The 19,360-nt window shown below is 36.7% G+C and overlaps 1 protein-coding gene across 23 annotated transcripts in view; it reads right to left on the reverse strand.

Moving 5' to 3' along the window:
* DST (dystonin) overlaps positions 1–19,360 on the reverse strand; it is a 481,968-nt gene that overhangs the window by 171,899 nt on the left and 290,709 nt on the right. For 20 of the 23 annotated variants that reach the window (XM_054493134.2, XM_063666280.1, XM_054493142.2 and 17 more), the window contains 13 exons: positions 14,728–14,840; positions 14,522–14,628; positions 12,170–12,289; positions 9,686–9,781; positions 9,467–9,594; positions 6,018–6,111; positions 5,556–5,710; positions 3,752–4,214; positions 3,538–3,666; positions 3,305–3,382; positions 3,062–3,223; positions 2,871–2,975; positions 158–253 (listed from right to left, as the gene is read on the reverse strand). In XM_054493134.2, coding sequence (XP_054349109.2) covers positions 158–253; positions 2,871–2,975; positions 3,062–3,223; positions 3,305–3,382; positions 3,538–3,666; positions 3,752–4,214; positions 5,556–5,710; positions 6,018–6,111; positions 9,467–9,594; positions 9,686–9,781; positions 12,170–12,289; positions 14,522–14,628; positions 14,728–14,840 — 1,846 coding nt within the window. Of the gene's footprint in view, positions 1–157; positions 254–2,870; positions 2,976–3,061; positions 3,224–3,304; positions 3,383–3,537; positions 3,667–3,751; positions 4,215–5,555; positions 5,711–6,017; positions 6,112–6,229; positions 6,651–9,466; positions 9,595–9,685; positions 9,782–12,169; positions 12,290–14,521; positions 14,629–14,727; positions 14,841–19,360 lie in introns of those variants that run through there. The other 3 variants (XM_054493140.2, XM_063666279.1, XM_054493141.2) reach the window with 2 other exon arrangements.

Raw genomic sequence — 19,360 nt, forward strand, 5'->3', positions numbered from 1 at the left:
ATAACAATGTGTGTGTATATATGTATATGTATGTGTATATATGTGTATATATACACACACACACATTGTTACCCTAATAATAAATTATGAAAAAGATTCCTGCAAGTTAGCCAAAATCACAATACCATCTATTGAAGTTATGATTCTACTCACATACCTCGAAATATGCTGTGTTCTCCTTTATGTGCTGCTCCACACACTGGCAGAGCTGTAAGATCCAGCTCCACTGCGTCTGCATTGCTGCTCTGTAGGCCTTAAAGATAAAACAGAGCCATCATAACTGACTGGGGAGAAATAAGGCACACATACCTTTTGATACCGATGCTTCTAAATGCTAACTCTACCATCTAAATAGATGACCAATTGTTTTGGCAGAATAAGACTTGAAAATCAGGGCAGTGGCTGGGCATGGTGGCTCACGCCTGTAGTCTCAATACTTTGGGAGGCCAAGGAAGGTGGATCACCTGAGGTCAGGAGTTCAAGACCAGCCTGGCCAACATGGTGAAACTCTGTCTCTACTAAAAATACAAAAATTAGCCAGGTGTGGTGGCACGCACCTGTGATCCCAGCTACTCGGGAGGCCAAGGCAGTAGAATTGCTTGAACCCAGGAGGTGGAGGTTACAGTGACCCAAAATTGCGCCATTGCACTCCAGCCTGGGGAACAAGAGTGAAACTCCACCTCAAAAAACAAAAACAAACAAACAAACAAAAAAAAAACAAGAAAATCAAGGCAGTAAAATTTTCCTCTTATCTAAGACTTCTCACTTGTACAAAGTCAGTCCTAAAGTTTAAATATAAATTCTTAAACCACTCCAGTTGATTTCTTTTCAATTTTAAACTTCTTGAAATTTCTTCTTAAAATATAAGAAAAAAATTAACTCGGACTACGGGGAAAAAATATTTAAAAACTAAAATAAATGCAAGCTATCCCTCCTATTTACAAAACCAACACTTGACTCCTTTGCCACCAACTCTTACATCTGCTTTGTGGAATCCTCCAATATGATTTCTTTCGTGGCACATTCATCTCTCCTTTCTCTGAATTTTTACAGTGCTACATCATAAAATATACCTTCTAACACAGAAATATATGGTTATGTCGGTTTCTCTTTGTTTTTGCTGGGATGAGGTTTGGTGAGGGTGGAAAATCCCAAATCGGTGTAATTCTGGAATTATAATGATGATAATACTAGGAATTTTTATTTTAAAAATGTGTTTCTTGAACTTTCTAATTTAATAGAGAGTGTATCTTTCATGAGGGTAAACAATATTGTAGAAAGGATACCTACTTCCTTAAGGAAACATGAAATACTCTTTTCTATTTAAGGTGCAATTCACTGATTTCCAGAAGAGGGCACTTGAGATGCTTTAATGACTATTTTAAGTAAGCCTGTCATTTTCCCTCCTTCTGGAAAAGTTCATTCCTGCTGAGCTATACTTAGGCAGGCCTCCCGAATGGAATGTATGATGCAGCACTGAATATCTGGCAACATATCATGATCATATTCTACCTCAAATTAAGCTACTTTCAGCAAATTGGCTATAAAAGATGTATCTTTTTTTTATATAAAATATGAAACAGTATTGATAATTAACTAAACATTATCCATGTACCCAAACAAGACACAGGACAGGCCAATGGGATCATAAAGATGACTAAGGTTTCATTTTACTTCTTAAGAAATTTTTTATTAATTAAATTATAATTTCTACGTAAAAGTGATCAGAGTGACATTCACATGTTCCATTCCCATCAAAATTTTTGGCCCATAGTAGTATTTCCTAACAGTTTTCATCTCTCTACCCTAAGAAATACTCTCTTTTTAGTGTATTAGTGTACAAAACCACATCCCAGGCCCTCCATTACTCTACTTTCCTTTCCCTAAAGATTCCCTACTCTTCTACATTTTTAACATTCATATGTGACATTTCATGTAGACACAAAACCGTATTTTATATAAAAGATCATACATAACATCCCTAAAACTTCCTGATGAGCCTAGAATTGTACTAATCTTTTGAGTTATTATGATTTCAGTGAATCTATCAGATTCCTTTCCTCAATTGCGAGTCTGAAGCATGACAACTTTCAGGACAAGCATCATTTTTTTTCCTCTGGCAAAATATCACATCTGACTGCCCATGTGTGACAATCCCTACTTTCTTACATAATCCCCCCATCCTCCATTCAGAAAGTCCCTAACTCCGTCTAATATACAATTTAAAACATTGTCCCAACTGCACAGGCAACCTGATAAATCCCATCTCAATTTTCCACTTCTGAATTTGAAATGTTCACTGCACATTATAAAGCCTTGTCAGGATGCTGTCCCAATACACCTCACAAAACCAGAGCATAAATAAAAGTATTAAATTGAATCATAACCATCAGCTGCAAAAAAAATCAGCTGGTATTTTTTTGAGAACAAATAATGTATCAAAAACTATACTAAGCAGTAAGAGTAAATTATTTCCTTCTTATTCTCATCACAACTCTATGGATTAGACGTAATCTCTCCCATTCTTGGTAGGAAAATGAGGCTTGGCAATACTATGTCACTTGTGCAATGTTACACAATCAGAAATAAATAATACGGCAATGCTTGTACAGAGAAGGTACGTCATATTTACAGCAATACATCTTCTCAGCCACAGAGGCTGACAAGGGTACTTTTATTCTAAGTGATGGGTGACATACTTAGAGCCGGAGAACTGAAGGCAATCAGTACAATTTGTCAGAAACATTTTTGAGCCAGGTTTTAATAAAAGTTAGATGGCTTGTAATTTTCAACTTCTCAGCAATAAAAGAATCTGAAGGGAAATAATCATATCAATATTCAACCAACACCGTTACACTTTCCAGCTTTACCTCAATAGTTAACCGGGCTGGATGATTTTCTAGAAGTAGCTGCTCTGCTATCTCCTGAACTGATTTAATATTTTCTTCCTTTTGATCAAGTTCTCTCATTAATTCCTTCAAGAAATAATTAAGAAGTGTGTTAGAAAAATATATAAACCTAAAATGCAACCCTAGTATGCAAGTACAAAGGGTGTACTTACGGCATGATAATCTTTTTTCCTAGCTATGTTGGTGTTTCTCTCACTCCAGTCATAAGCAACTTCCTCCTCTTCTTTTTCATTCAACCAAATAAGTTCATTAGTCGCACGACTTACAAAATTATGGAGTGTATCAAGGTGCCGTTCTTGATTCCTGGATGTATTCTTTAGTAAGGAAAATCATCATAAGAATCATGTTTTTGCCAAATATAGATAAGGGACAGAAGGTTTAAAAAAAAAACTTACCAAGAGTTTTGCATACTGACTCTCTAATCTGTGCAACTTTTCTGCATAAGTCAGTTTAAGAGGTGCTGTCATTTGTATCTATAACATGAGATTAAAAAGACACTCCAGTCAGGAATCTGAAGGAATTCTGACTCACACTTAATGTATCTATTATTGATTTACAGGGTCTTCATGTAAAAAGTAAAACAAGAGTAAACTAAAATGAAATATATACAAATTTTAAATTCACATACCTCACTGATTTTAGCTTCTTTGAGGCTAGATTCAAATTCTTCAATAGCTCTATGAACATTTTTATGATTTTCTAAATGGCTTTCAACACTTGGCAAATCTGAGCCCCACTCAGTGCGGTCCAGTTGTACCTTCAAACAGTAAAACACTAAGTTTAAAAAAGAAATTGATAACAATAAAGACTGAAACACTCAGGTAAAGTAAACATTTTTTTACCTGCATCTCATCAACCCAATTCAAAAGATCCTGAACAAATTTCATGTTGATTTCCTCTTCTGTTAAATTTTGATCCAGCAAAGAAGACTTTAGAAGGGGTTTTCGGATCTGCATCAACTTCAGAGTTTGCAATGAATTTGGCTCTACTCCTGAACTGAAATTTGGAACTAATCCTGTTGGGAAACCAGGTGTATAAGCTGGAGTGACAGATGGAGTCAGGCGGGAAGTCATCCCTGATGACAGGCCAGAAGTCATACTAGAAGAGGTTAGGGAAGGTGTTAAACTCTGGGTCAGCCCTGAGGTCAGACTAGGGTGTAAGGTCTGTGCAAATCCTGAGTTTAAACTTTGAGTGATTCCTGATATCATGAGCTTTGTCTGTTCTGTTGTCAGCATGCGTCCTTTGCTGTACACAGAAGAACATTCGTTCCTTAAGGCCATAATTTCGTCACGCAGTTTTGCAACCCTGAAAAGAAAATCCAAAGGGATAAGGTGAAATATAAAAGGCACTTGTCACAAAGAGTGAACTCTAATGTTAATTATAGGCTTTAGTTAATAATGATGTATCAATATTGGCTTATCAGTTTTAGCAAATGTGTCACACTAATGCAAGATGTAAATAACAGGGGAAGAGGGAAGTATAAGGGAGCATATGGGAACTCTGTATTTTTCACTCAATTTTTCAGTACGCCTAAACGGCTCAAAAATATAAACAAGAACAACGAGGAGGTAACTGTAATCACATTGGTAAAATTTTGCATCATGATTTTCTTCAATGAGCACTGTACTATGAGGACTTTCAATCTTATTTGTCTTTATAACTATGTTTTATAATGTATACAATTATTATAGCATAATATGATCATTTTTACATTTATGTATATATTTTTCATATTTAGAATTACTATAGATTACTAAAGGTGAAATTACTGAGTCAAAGGATCATTTAAAATTTTTGCATTTACATATTCATACACATACGCAGAGAGAGAGAGAGAGAGAGAGAGAGAAACTATAGCCTGAAATATTCCATACCTACTACCCCCATACACACACTTCTCAGTGATAAAAGTTTTTATACACATATTTTCTTCCAAGATTTTGTTACGTACATTTTCATAATAGGATAAACAGAAAACTAAAAAGCTGAATTAAAAATTACACCTTTTGGCCAGGCACGGTGGCTCATGCCTATAATCCCAGCATTTTGGGAGGCCGAAGCAGGTGGATCACTTAAGGTCAGGAGTACAAGACCAGCCTGGCAAACATGGCGAAACCCTGTCTCCACTAAAAATACAAAAAATTAGCCAGGCATGGTGACGGGTGCCTGTAATCCCAGCTACTAGGGAGGCTGAGACATGAGAATCGCCTGAACCCAGGAGGCAGAGGTTGCAGTGAGCCGAGATCGCACCACTGCACTCCAGCCTGGATGAAAGAGCAAAACTGCATCTCAAAAAACAAAACACAGACACTTTTCTTAGATTTTTTTCTCTTTCAAACATCCGTGAATACTTTAAATGTATGTAAATGTATTCATGTAACATATATATATCTAGGGTATTCATTTTAACGAGTTAGTTACTGCAGCAGTATTATACACACCATAAAATATTTTTTTATTGCTAATCTTTAAAAGACAAATACCTACTTAAACACCAAAATATATAAAAATGTGACACACATTTTCAACTAAAAAAGAGCAAAGAAATATATTTCATAAAATTTTTATACTCTACATTCCTATTTCAAATGCCCATGAAACAGTTACATAAAAAAAGGACAGAGGAAGAATAAGTAGCACTCTTACCTCTGTACCAATTGCTCTGCCTGGTAGTATTTTCCATCAATAAGAATCTGTACATCAATTACATGCTGGCGTAAAAGGTTCTCACATTCAAGTATATACCCAGCAATTTCTGCTTCATTCTGAAACTGCACTCCTGATTCTAATCTTTTAGAATCCTGTATTTTAAAAGAACTCAGTATTAATTCTGTGAAACAAGTTTCAAAACAACCTGAAATATAAAACATCAAATATTGGAACAGAAGCCTACTTGGGCTTTCTTTAGTTTTCCTTGTTGGTTCAAAAATACGTTTTCCCTCTTCTTGTCTCTCAGAGAGCAAACACCAATCATAATCTTTAACAAACTTTAAGTTTCAGTGGAGAGTATTACCAAGAATCAACCAAACATTATGCAAAAGTTTTAGTTCATCCAAACGCACAGTGACTCCTCTACCACAACCCCAATGGCTCCTAAAATTAACTTACAGACTGAAGAGCATTTCGAGCAAGAATCAGTTTATCTTCACAGATGACACTGTCCCTCTGAACTCGGTTGGCAATCTGTTGCAACATTTCTAACCTAAAAGATGAGACAAAATAAAATAAAGCTTCTCCCTTTGAAGTCAAAGAGCTCGCCATTCCTGAAAAGTGCTGCCCATCAAAAACTAAAACACAATCCCACACCAATGATTCAATACCTGTGTCCATCAAAGGATTCACTGCCGAAGCTAATGCAAGAATTGATCAGTGTTGGACCACAATGAACCGAGAGAAGATTTTCATTTGAATCAAGACTGGTTCGAGTGCTGGTAGTGTTACTGAACACAGAATCACTGCTACGGTAACTATAACTACTACTGTGCATTTTTATTCCTGAAACGATGTTCTTTCTTTCACCTTTCAAAGTAGACTAAAAGGAGGTCTGGAAAAAGCTCTACTTCTAACGGTGAAAAGTGGCAGCTGAATATTACAGCTTTTAGTGGCTCCTTAAATATGCTTCAACATGCATATGCAACACATAGCAAATAATATGCTGATAACTATTCAAAAGAATCTAGCCTAAAGCCATTCGTTTGCTAGCTGAGGTTTGCCTTTTGTAGCTTGTATTAAAACCCTACAAGTATGAACAAAGCAGGCAGATTGGGCGTCACTGGAAAGGATATGCCAAATATTTGCACTAAGAGTCATCCAATTGCAACCACCTAAAAAACAACTCAGATGCCTCACAGATGTCCAGGACAACTAGTAAACATTACTCTGGCAATACCAATCATTAGCTAAAAGAACACAAATATCCAATCATAGTCTGACTTCTGCAAAAGACCAGGTCTGTGCTGAATAATGCAAGGAAGGCAAACAGCTAGAAATTATGAAGTACCTATAAACAAATGAATTTGATGAGAAGCAAAGTACCCTTCCATTTTAACCACCATGTCATTTGTTTATTAGGTTAAATTAATGGAAAAAGTATCCATTTACCTTTCTTTATATGACACGCTCCCAGTAATGTTACTTCTAAACTTACTATAAAGTGCCAAGTAGAATACTGATGCAATGCTTACAAATTTAATTTGTCTGTGCTTGTTTTTCCATTCTATAGGATATTACATGGCATAAGAACACTGGCTCTTTCCCATTTGTTTTTCATACACTTCCATGCCACATAGCTATTATTCGCAATACATAGACAATGCCAAAAAATTTGCATGAAGAAACATGAAGGCATTTATCCAACCAGCTTCCTAAATATTTTCCTACCTCCAATAATACTGTTACTTCTCCACTCTAAGAATAGATATTTTTCTTTTCAGGGGTCAAGAAAGGGGAAATTTGAGAGTGCCACACCAATTGCTTCTTGGCTTTTTGGCTAAGATCAAGTGTGAGAGTGCCACATCAAATATAGTGAGTGAACAGAATAGCTCAAAACAATAACAGTGGCACCTGGCATTTATTAAGTAATTATTATGTGCAAGAAATTAATCATTTTAGATACATAACTCATCTCATACTCATAACCACCCAATGTAGTAGGCACTATTACATCCTGTTTACAATGAGGAAACTGAGGCTTAGACAGTTAAAGAACTTGTCTAAGATCATACAACTTTGCAGGCTGAGCTAATAATCTAATATAAAATTGAGCGGCTTCTAGGCCCTGAACTCTCAACCACTCTGCTTTCTTTTATGAACACATCTTAAAATTCAGCTATTGTTCTGATGACTAAAAATCTACTCTGTATCCTCTGGAATACTTTTCCATTATTTCAAATAATTAACATAGTATCTCATTTCAATCACTCAGAATTACCTTTTCCGTAAAAGCTGCATCCTGTATATTTCTGGCTTGTTGTGGTTTTAATAATCCAGTTACGTACACATATTATTACACTTTAACATAAATGTAATCAGTAATTTAATAAAGGACTGACAGGTTAGACATGCTCTCATATATTTATCTTATGCATTATTTCACAATGGTGAATCTTGAAGTCAATGTGTAAGGCACAGAGAATATGACAATACTGAGCACCTCTAATGTGTGTCAGGCGCTGTGTAAAGCATTGGCAACGCAAGGGACAGAAAAAAAACAAGGGTTTCTCTCCACATTCTTGGAGCTTATATCTGTGGAATAGGCAAGACTTAAGCAATCACAGAAATAAATATAAAAATACAACCAAGATAAGCACTATGAAGGAACAATACATGTAAACATGAGAGTTCTAAGCAAGATATCTGAACTAGCCTAGGAAACCATGGAAAGTTTCTCGAGAAAATAATGTTGGAGCTGTGATCTGAGAATGTTTAGGTGTAAGGCAGCCAGTGTGGCTGCCGTGCAGAGAGCAAGGGGGCTGGAGAGGTGTGTCTGACCACACAGGCCTTACCCTGTAATATGCTTTGCCTGTGTCCCCGCCCAAATCTCATCTTGAGTTGTAATAATCCTCATGTGTCAAGGGTGGGGCCAGGTGGAGATAATTGAATCACGGGGGCAATTTCCCCCATATTGTTCTCATGGTAGTGAATAAGTCTCAAGAGATCTGATAGTTTTATAAATGGGAGTTCCCCTGCACAAGCTCTTGCCTGCTGACATGTAAGATGTGACTTTGCTCCTCATTCGCCTTCCACCATGATTGTGAGGCCTCTCCAGCCATATGTAACTGTGAGTCAATTAAACCTCTTTCCTTTATAAACCACCCAGTCTCAGATATGTCTTTATTAGCAGCGTGAGAATGGACTAATACACCCTGCAAGGTTTAGGTCCTATAGACCTCATGGCTAATGAGGAACACAGATCACAATTCCCAGGTACCAGGTTAAGATTGTAACGGAGACAAACTCATCCAACAAACATTTCCTGAAGACTAGATGGTACCTTCCTGGGCAACTGGGTGTAGTGAGAGACAAAATGACAAAGAGCTAGTGATGATTTCATGGAGTAAATGCACTTGTAGAAGCGTAGCAGAAAGGGAACCTGAACTAACATTTACTGAGTGTGTTCTAGATGCCATCCAACACCCTTTAAATGAAGACAAGCTAGATTTTGGTTTCCACTGCCCCTTGGAAACAGAACTATAGCAAAAAAATGTAATAAGAAATAAATTCAGTTGTTGACCTATAAGCTTTTAGATCTAGGCCCTGGTGACTTAAGGTCAATATGAGAAATTACAAGTAATTTTGACTGGTTTTAAAACTGTAAAGCCTTATTAGATGAGACTTCACATACCAATCCAGCCTAGCCGGTCATTTATATACATTACTTCACTGATTGACTCCTTAAAATCTCTTAGAAGAGTTTCTAGATAAGAAAACGGAGGATCAAAAGGATTAAGTGACTTATCCAAGGCCAAGTAAACAGAGGTTTAACTTAAGTTCTTTCACAAGAACACAAAGGGCCCCTCCCCACTTGATATTCATAGCAGAAAACACCTCTGGCCTACCTTTCTACTTCTGGACGAAGGGCCTTCTCTCTCTCAAGCATGGCAATAATGAGTTTCCCCCACTCTTTTTCTATGTCATTTGGATGATAACCTTGAAGGAGCTTGATGCGTCCAAATTCTATCCAAATCTTGAGAAAACAAAAAACTTTAATGTGAAGCAAAAATGAAAACAAAACATAACAAAGATTATGCTTGACAATACAGCAAATTTGAGTTTACCTCTAATAATTTATATAGACGTTTAATTTTTGATTTTTCTGTCTCCTTTGGTGGAATTTCTGTTTCTTTAAACTGTAAATACTGATTATAAAGTGCCTAAAATATAAAGGACAAGAAATTAAGGACAAAACTTATAAGATTTGTTTTCATTATCTCACTAAGCCACCACTTCAAGTGTTATTATATACTGTATCATATGCAGTCAGTGGAATTCCTTTGTTAAACTGACACTCAAAGACAATACCAATTTCCACCCAGCTGGTGACGTGGGTTATCTAAAATTTGATGAGGGTGTAATTATTGATGTGAGCCATGATTTAGTGCCACAGGGGGATCTGGATAATAATAAACCATGCAGTGTTTACTAGTGTTCTACTAAAAATCTCTCATCCTCCAAACAAGAAAACATACCCTTTAAAAGATGCACTTCCCAAATGCTGCACTTTAGCTTTCAGTCTTTGGAAAAATAATTTGAAGCAATTCCCATAAAGAAAGGAATAAAAAAACTCTATTCTATTGCATGGTTCTATCCTTCAAAAAAAAAAAAACTTCTTAGCAGAAAGGGCTAAAATTTGGTTTCAATGTCCCATTGGCCAATTTAAACAGATTTTTTAAACAAATGAAGGTAGATGCTATTAGTTGATGGGGCTATTATTACAGAAGTTTCAACCGTGTAATTAAATTACTATCTAGTTTGTATACATTAATTTGGGAACCTCTTAAATACACTGTATTTATTAAAAGGGACCTTCATAAAAATTATGTAGATAACGTATCTCCATATTTAACAAGTATGTACTAATTACTTCATTGTAATTCATGCAGCTATAAAACAAGACCCTGTAAATCTTTAGGATGACACATTTCTGAAGGATTCCATTCAAAGTTCTGCTAATGCACTTATCTGGCATTTCCCCATGATGTATTTTCTTTCCTAATCTATGTCTTGTTCTAGTCATCAGCAAGTACTCTGATCACTTCTTCTATAACTAAGAATCTACACTAACCAGAAGCCAGTACAATTCATCCAAGGGTCTGGACAATGGAAATCCATTTGGAAATAAGTGTATTTGAGCATGAAATCTGAAAATTGTTTTGAAATCAGAATGCAATGTTTCAGGACGTCTGTTGGTCATTAAGCACCAAATATTCCTGTGTGCTAAACACTGTTCATGGCACCACATGGTCGTTGTAGGGAAAAGTTTTCCTGCCCTGGAAAATTACACGTCCATGTAGGGAAACATCACACAAACAGCTTGAGAACACTTAAAAAGTATCATATCATCAGATGCCAAGTAATTTCGTGCCAAGGACAAACTCCCCGTGGCAATGAGAATGAAAGCTGTTCCACAGATGTTCTGTACGGATGCAGGAGCACAATGAATAACCTTAATGGAGCTCACTCTGGGTTATTACAGTTTTTTCTATTCCAGTTTGATCATGAAAATAAAGCTTACAAACCAAAGAATTAAGGCTTTGTAGGCAATATTCGCATTATCAGCTTCTAGAAATAAAGTAGACCACTTTGCTATTATAAAACCAAATATACAAATGAGACAACTTACTCTTTAATAAGTTTACATATTTATAATGGCTTTTTATAATGGCTTTTTTTTTGAGATGGAGTCTTGCTCTCCCGCCCAGGATGGAGTGCAGTGATGCGATCTTGGCTCACTGCAACCTCCACCTCCCAGGTTCAAGCAATTCTCCTGCCTCAGCCTCCTGAGTAACTGGGATTACAAGTGTGTACCACCATGCAAGGCTGATTTTTGTATTTTTAATAGAGATGGGGTTTCACCATGTTAGCCAGGCTGGTCTCAAACTCCTGATCTCAGGTGATCCACCTACCTCGGCCTCCCAAAGTGCTGGGATTACAGGTGTGACCCACCAAACCTGGCCTATAATGGCTTTTATATCTGCAATGTCTTTGCCTCAAAAGCTTGCCCTAAGTTTTTCAGTATTAGCAAATGTTTTACTAAACCATGAATTCACTTATACTGGAAGTCAGACATGTATTTTCAAATTCATGGTGAAATAGTGTGTACCTCTTCCTGCACAAAAGATGCTTCCTGCACAAAAGAAGCAGTTTTTAACAGGGCTCAACCACAGGCACACCTCCAAATCCAGTGCCACACTTGTATGTACTTCCCAGGGGCCCTTCTACCTCAAGCCATCTCGGGTGCTCCAAGCATTTCCCATGTACTAAAATCAATCTGACAATGTCAGTTTCAGAGACTCTCTCAAATTAAACCTTTAACCTCTCAACCAAAGCTGAGTGACTACAGCTAATCTGTTTTAATTGTTAATGTTTTACCTCCATTTTCTCTGTATAATAAGAGAAATGAATAATAAAAATTTTCCTGACTTATTAATGGCTTTCCAAGGGCAACTTTTGTTGAACTTCTAAAATTACAGAATTATTATAGCATTACTTAAGGGTTTACAATTGAATCAATCCTATGTAATTTCTATAGTGACACTAACCTTCAGTTCTACAGGATTATTAGGAAATGTTCTCTCAGACATTGTGGTCACATGGTGTCTAATCCATTGGATGAGGTAGTTCACCATATTCTGGTATTCAATCCATTTGACTTCAACATCCTAGAACAATCAAATGATAGAAAAGGTTCACATCTGTAGATAATAACATTCATATCTAAGACAATTTAGTCAGAAGTCATTCCGTAAATGTACATATTTGAAGCCTGACAGACAGAACCAGCTAAATGTTTTCTTACTTTCACCCAGCCCCAATCCCTGTCACATAAATACCTTTAAAATTTGCTATCAACATTTGGCCACTAACACTAGCCTTATGAGTGCCAATTATGATCCAAAGCAAGTGGCTGCCTGGGGTATTGTATTTAGAAGGCTTTTGAGGCTCAATCTAAGCACAGCAGAAAAAAATCCAAAGTCAATTTGGGGTGTTTACCAGGGCTCAAGATGGGGCAGTAACAACTTGCATAAGCCAAGTTAGTTGCCATCTTTGCCAACTATTTTAGATCTAAATCTACTATGTATCTGAAACTCAAAAGACTTACCCAATATGTAGGAAACCAGATATGTACACAAATTACATGAAATGTATATGGTGGGATTATCCAAGTACTCAGTAGGCAAACTCTTTAAAAATGGAGGAAACCGGAAGGCTGCCAACTGCTCTGTTTAAGTATTTGAGGAATGCTTATTATTATGTTCAAAGGTTGTGTTGAGTGTTATAATAAAAAAATACTTTAAGATATAATACCTATTGTCAAGGAGTTACTGTCTAAATGCAGAGGCAAGAGAGATACATAATATAAACAGGCAAAATGAAGAGCAGTATTTAATTAAGTGTTGAAATGTTGAAATAACTGAAACGGGTAGTACATGCTAGTTGAGATAAGAATCAGGCAAGCACATCTGTGCCTTAAAATAGTTTCTAAAGGCTTCTTGGGAAAGGCAGTACCTGAGATGTTCTGCAATGACCAGTAAGTAATTACTGGCGGGGGGAGGTGAGTGGGGGCGCTGAAAGAGTGGATAAAAGGGGAATCCCAAGTGAGTCAGGACACTGACGTGGAAATGTCCTGGCTACCAGTAAACAGTTCATATTTGGAAATCATAGCTAAAACATGTAGGTAAACAGAATAAATATTTGCAGTTTTAAATGTCAGAATATCTAGATTGCATTTAACTTTGCAAGGAATATGCAGACACTGAAAATTTTCAAGCTAAAGACATCAGGTTTTAGACAGATCAATCTGGCAACAGTGTGCAGAGGAGGTGGGAAGAAGAACAAAATGGAGACAGAAAGCTGTAAGAAAGCTATCAGCCCCGTTCTGCAGTAATAGGCAGCAGGATCAGCATGGTGGTAGTGAGAAGCAGCAGCAAGAGATGGCCAAAAGAAACATTCTGAAGCAACGCTCAACATTGAATCATCAGGGGTGAGCATGGGAACAGGCTACTCAGGGACTCAAAGAGCATGAAGCCTTTGAAAAGAAGAACCTGGGGAAGAATATGGAAACAGGTCTAGAAACAGCACAGAGAACTGACAGAAGCAATCAGAAAAGGGAGCTCCTAATCCAAGGGAGCTAATCCAAGATGAGCTCCTAAATCTTCAAAGTAATGTAGGGGAAAAAACGTATCTGCAAAGAGGAAGGCAGAAATCCAAGTGAAGGGGATCATCCCCAAATATGTGACACATACAAGGCTTCCTGTTCTCTTCCAGAAATGCATAAGCACTTGTTAGCATAACCACCGAAAAAAAAAAAAAAAAAGCATCACTGAAGTGAGTTACACAAACCTTTCAGAAATAGTAGACTAATAAAGAGCCCAAAGCTATGTGTCAGAGACCTTTCCCTGCTTACTAAGCAGCTCTGCTAATTTGGCCAAATCCAATAATTTTCCTCTGGAGTCCTCCTTTAAATCACAAAAATGTTATCTAGCCAACTTATTTCATAGAATCATATGAGGTAACAAATTTGAAATTGTTTTCAAAAGTGAGATATTCTATACATACAAAAGAATAGCAAATACAGCAATGTAAAACGGCACCTGGCTAAAAATGGAAAACTCTAAATTTCAGAAAGTTAAACCTTTTATTTATAAGATGATCAGTAACTATAGATAGCCTCTTTTATTTATGACACAAAAGTTTTAATGAGTTATACTTTAAATTTAATGGTAGAATAATGTCATGAAATACATAGAATATCAATTCATCAAACAGCATATTAACTCAAATTCTTTAAAATATATTCAACATTCAAAAACTGCAAAAAACATTATCAATAAATGCAGTCAATTGGTCATTACTGAATCAACAGCTTCCGGTGTGGAAAAATCGATACTCACATTTGCACCAATGCCTTCCCCACCTTCAGGGACTTTAGGAAATGCATCATAGAGAGATGACACATAAGTTATTACTGACTTTTCATCAGGTGAGGAGACATCGACATCTAAAAACAGCAACATAAATTAATTATTTCACAATGTTGATAAATTACTTTTGATCAGACTTTCATGCCAGTCCACATATAATCAAGAAAATAACTCACCTTCAGGGTCCAGAAGTCTTATAACACCAATTTTTTCTGCTACGTAAAAAGCATGCTCTAAATTTGCAAGGTTGCTTTGAACAGCAACAGTATTCATATCTATCAGGTCCGGCCTAGGAAAAAATTCACTGTGTTAATTAGGTTTTCTCATGTGCCAATTCAACATTATATTTATATAGGTTTCCATTTACATAACAACATCTGCTAATATTAACACCAAGCCTGCGTTAAAATGCAGAGACTTTTCATCAAACATTTAACATTGCTCACTTATCTCAGAAACTTCTGTATCGAAAGCAAATATAACAATGAAAATATAACAATTTGAACATATATAAATTTCAACAAAGTCTACAAATATATCATAGTCAGAATATATATGAGTATTTGTCCCATTCAACTGATTTAAGCTACGCTACTCCACGAGCATCTTTCCAATCCAACCAGCATCCTGTCAATGTTTTTCCTCAAAGACAAAAAGCTTGTAGCTTTTTCAATGCTGTGTCCATGGCCTCCCCATTGCATCATACCCTTTCACATCATCTTTGTCTTCTATAATCCTAGTCATTCTTCCAAGGTGAGATCAAGCTCCACCTCCTCTGTGGGGCCTGGCTGATCTTCCTAGCCCTTATTTCTGTCTCTGTTCCCTGAACTCATACTTCCAGCCTGCACCCCACGACATGGCACTTAGGATAATCTTAGACTTCCTTGCCCTATTAATTCACTGGTTCGTGTACATGTATATGCTGTTTCTCCCAAACCCTCAACTCCAAGATAGCAAGTACTTTGTATTAAGAAAATTTTGTATTTTATCCTTCCGCTGTAATAAAGAATGATATATATAGTACACCCTCAACAAATATCTACTGATAAGTTGGTAAGTAGGTTGGTTCCTCAGTAATCTGAATCATAAATGAATGTCTAAAATAAGCAACAGTTTATGTTTTCACGAGCACACATGTGTGCATGTGCCCCCCCACACACACACAGTCACACATCCCAGACTTCATATCTTTCTAATTTGTGAGATTTACATAACACCCTAAACCATGCAGAAACTTTGAAGCTAGCTCTATCTACATGAGAGAGGAAAAGATTCCTCAAATGCTTCTTGTAGAGAAAGTGGCAAAATATGGACATTGGAGATTTCACTCAAGGCTAGAAGCCAGTCAGGAAACTTGGATCTCAAAATCAAAGCATTGAAAGACTACCGGAACAATGTGGAAACAGGAAAGCCTTCAAAAAGAGTGGTACTCACCACCCAAAAAAATCACTGAGTAAGAACCTGTTGATAACTTACAAAGAAAGGCTCTCTACAAGCTCCACAAGCATTCCTGTTTGCTCAAAATAATCATTTGGGGAACGACAGAAAGAGTGGGAGGGCTCAAAGGTAGTGTGGGAGAAATGAAATGCAGATTATTTTGTATACTTCTTGGCAGGCTGCTTATATGAAAAGCTGTTTGAAAATATATCATTAATATTAGAAAGGTAAGTGGCAATTTGGACTCTTTTATGGTGAGAAAACAGACCTTTCAAGAAAATTTTATACTTTTATATCACTTTGCACTGTTCATAACCTGGGAATGTGGTTACCATCACCTACATGCTCATATTCCAGGAAATTATTAGGAAATCCTTTAATGTTTTCAACCTGCCACCAATATGACCACTCAAAAGTGACCCTACAATTATTATAGGAACAATAAATCCACTGACAACTATGGAAGTAAATGACAGACCTCTAAAAGTAACATTTTTTATTCACATAGAAACATACTGAAGAATCTGCCAATCTCAAGATTATTAAACAGGTATGTATAGCAGTCTAGACAAAAACAAATATCTGAAGTTCTTTCATTAAAAAATTGTTCTGTTTCCGTAAAATTTGCACCTTTTAGGGAAATAAAAAACAGACTTTCTAAGTCTGCCAAATCTCAGAACAAGACATGGCATGTTATTATGAGAACCCTGCCATTAGCAAAGAAAGTAAACACTGAGTAATCCCAGAGGGAATGAATAAAGTCGTTGAAGAATCAAGTTTTTCAACTAAGAGAATAAAACAGAAAACTTCCTTCAGAATGACACAGTCATTTCAACACAAAAGCAGCTGTAGAATACAATGAGTCTGAGTAAGTCATCTCTTTTATCATGATGTTTAACACTTTATCATGATGTTTAAAACAAAAACTGAAATGTTTTCCTCCACTAAAAGACAGCAGATAAGGAAAATTAGTTAAACAAAAATGGGAAAAGGGAAAACTTTTAAAACCACTACAAAGCTGGGTGCGGTGGCTCAAACCTGTAATCCCAGCATTTGGGAGGCTGAAGAGGGCAGATCACCTGAGGTCTGGAGTTTGACACCAGCCTGACCAACATGGCGAAACCCTGTCTCTACTAAAAATGCAAAAATTAGCCAGGCATGATGGCAGGTGCCTGTAATCCCAGCTACTCGGGAGGCTGAGGCAGGAGGATCGCTTGAACCCAGGAGGCAGAGGTTGCAGTGAGCCGAGATCATGCCACTGCACTCCAGCCTGGACAACAAGAGCGAAACTCCATCTCAAAAAAACACAAAAAACCACTATGAAAAAGTAATAGCCTATAAAATTTAAAATGCTATTCCTCCCTTAGCTCATATCCTAACAGAGTGGTGGCCCCTTTGTCGTTCAAATCTGTCTTTCCTCTACCTGCCTGAAGCATCCAGAAGATGCCTGTGCTGTGTGTGTCCTATCCACCACCTTCTTTCTTCATAGTCTCACTGGGATAACACAACCTTTAAAAACTTCATTTATTTTTCACACATAGAAGATACTTACTTTCATTCTAAAGGTTTCATTTCTTTGTAACATCTCTTTGTGGAATGTTAACAGGAAATGTCATTTCCATCTTAGGTTTGACTAACCAAAGAGCATTAGACTATATTATAGTGACCATGTTCTCATGTTATATTTTAGATAGTTGAACATTAACTATTGTAACTTGCCTATTTTATGGAATAAATCATATAATGTGATCCTTTGCCACTTAAAGTAATAAATGCCAGTCTTTTTATGGAAAAAAAGGCCATTCTCTTACTTTTTTATTATTCTATGATAATGTTAATGTTTCAAAATCACCCAATCATCACACATTATAATCTTTAAACATGTTTATATCCCAGCTTTTCTTTCATAAGCAATTAAAAGTAGCTTACAAAGAAAATACAAGATAGCATAAACTTTAAATTAGAAGTACAAAACCAAGAAAAGGCCTTAAAATGAAATTGGAAGTGAGACTAAAAATTGCAAATCACTTATATGCAAGCTTGGTGTCCTGAATTTGTTTAAAAATATAGGGCAGAGACCTACAAAAAAAATGCTATTGTCATAATACAAAATAATTTTGGATTAAAGTAATGTTTATCTTTCATACAACACCCATCTTAAAAGAGCAAGCTCCCCTAGACTATATATATATATATACACACACACACACACACACATACATACACACATATATATCCACATGCATATATACATATACAGGTATGTTGGCATTTATGTATAGATAGGTATATATATGGATATAGTATAAGGATATCACCACCTACATTAACAGGTAGCCAAAGCTAGCTGAACATAAAAATTGCATGAGAGATTTTTTTAGCATAGATACCTCCAAGGTAACATTTCAGTACTCCAAAACTTTATTAATACATTAGCTCACATGAGAATTAGACAGGATTCTGCAAGAATATATGACTTCTACAGTGTTATAAATGGCTAAAGATTAGCACAACAGGCTGGGTGCAGTGGCTCATGCCTGTAATCCCAGCACTTTTGGAGGCCGAGACGGGCGGATCACCTGAGGTCAGGAATTCCAGACCAGCCTGGCCAATATGGTGAAACCCCGTCTCTACTAAAAATACAAAAATTAGTCAGGCATGGTGGCAGGTGCCTGTAACCCCAGCTACTCAGGAGGCTGAGGCAGGAGAATCACTGGAACCCAGGAGGCGGAGGTTGCAGTGAGCCAAGATCGCGCCATTGCACCCCAGCCTGGGTGACAGAGCGAGATTTTGCCTTAAAAAAAAAAAAAAAAAAAATTAGCACAACAGACTACTGAAGGCTTCCACAATATATCATGGCAAACACCAATACACTCAACTGCAAGGAGCATGAAACAACATCAAAGTACTTGGAAAGGAAGTACTTAGAAACATGGCAGAGAGGACACTAATTAAAGTTAACTAAGAGAAACAGAAAAATGCCAGCTAAGAGAAGAGTGCTTTAGTGCAGACACAACGTTACCAAATCCTGAACCAAAAATGTGACAACAGCTGAAAAGACACATATGGGAAATATCAATGGCCACAGTCCAAATCGGGATTTTTTTTAAGGATGAAAAAATAAAGTGACTTAAATTCATAGAGTCTGTTAGGTTGTGCTGGCTTTCAGCTGGTACTCAATAATTATTTATGTGGATACAAACAGTAAGGTTCTGGCTACCCTGCATCTGCTTTCCTATGTTTGAGAAATTTCCCTTTCATAAGTCTTGAGGGTAAGGAGAGGAGCAAAGCCCATTTCCCAGTACAAAAACAGAAACATGTCAAGTTTTTCCTGACTCTTTTATTTGCTCAAGAAATGTCCACTGCATACCT

Source organism: Pongo pygmaeus, chromosome 5 (assembly GCF_028885625.2).
Source record: "Pongo pygmaeus isolate AG05252 chromosome 5, NHGRI_mPonPyg2-v2.0_pri, whole genome shotgun sequence".
In the NCBI taxonomy this organism is placed as follows: Eukaryota; Metazoa; Chordata; class Mammalia; order Primates; family Hominidae; genus Pongo; species Pongo pygmaeus.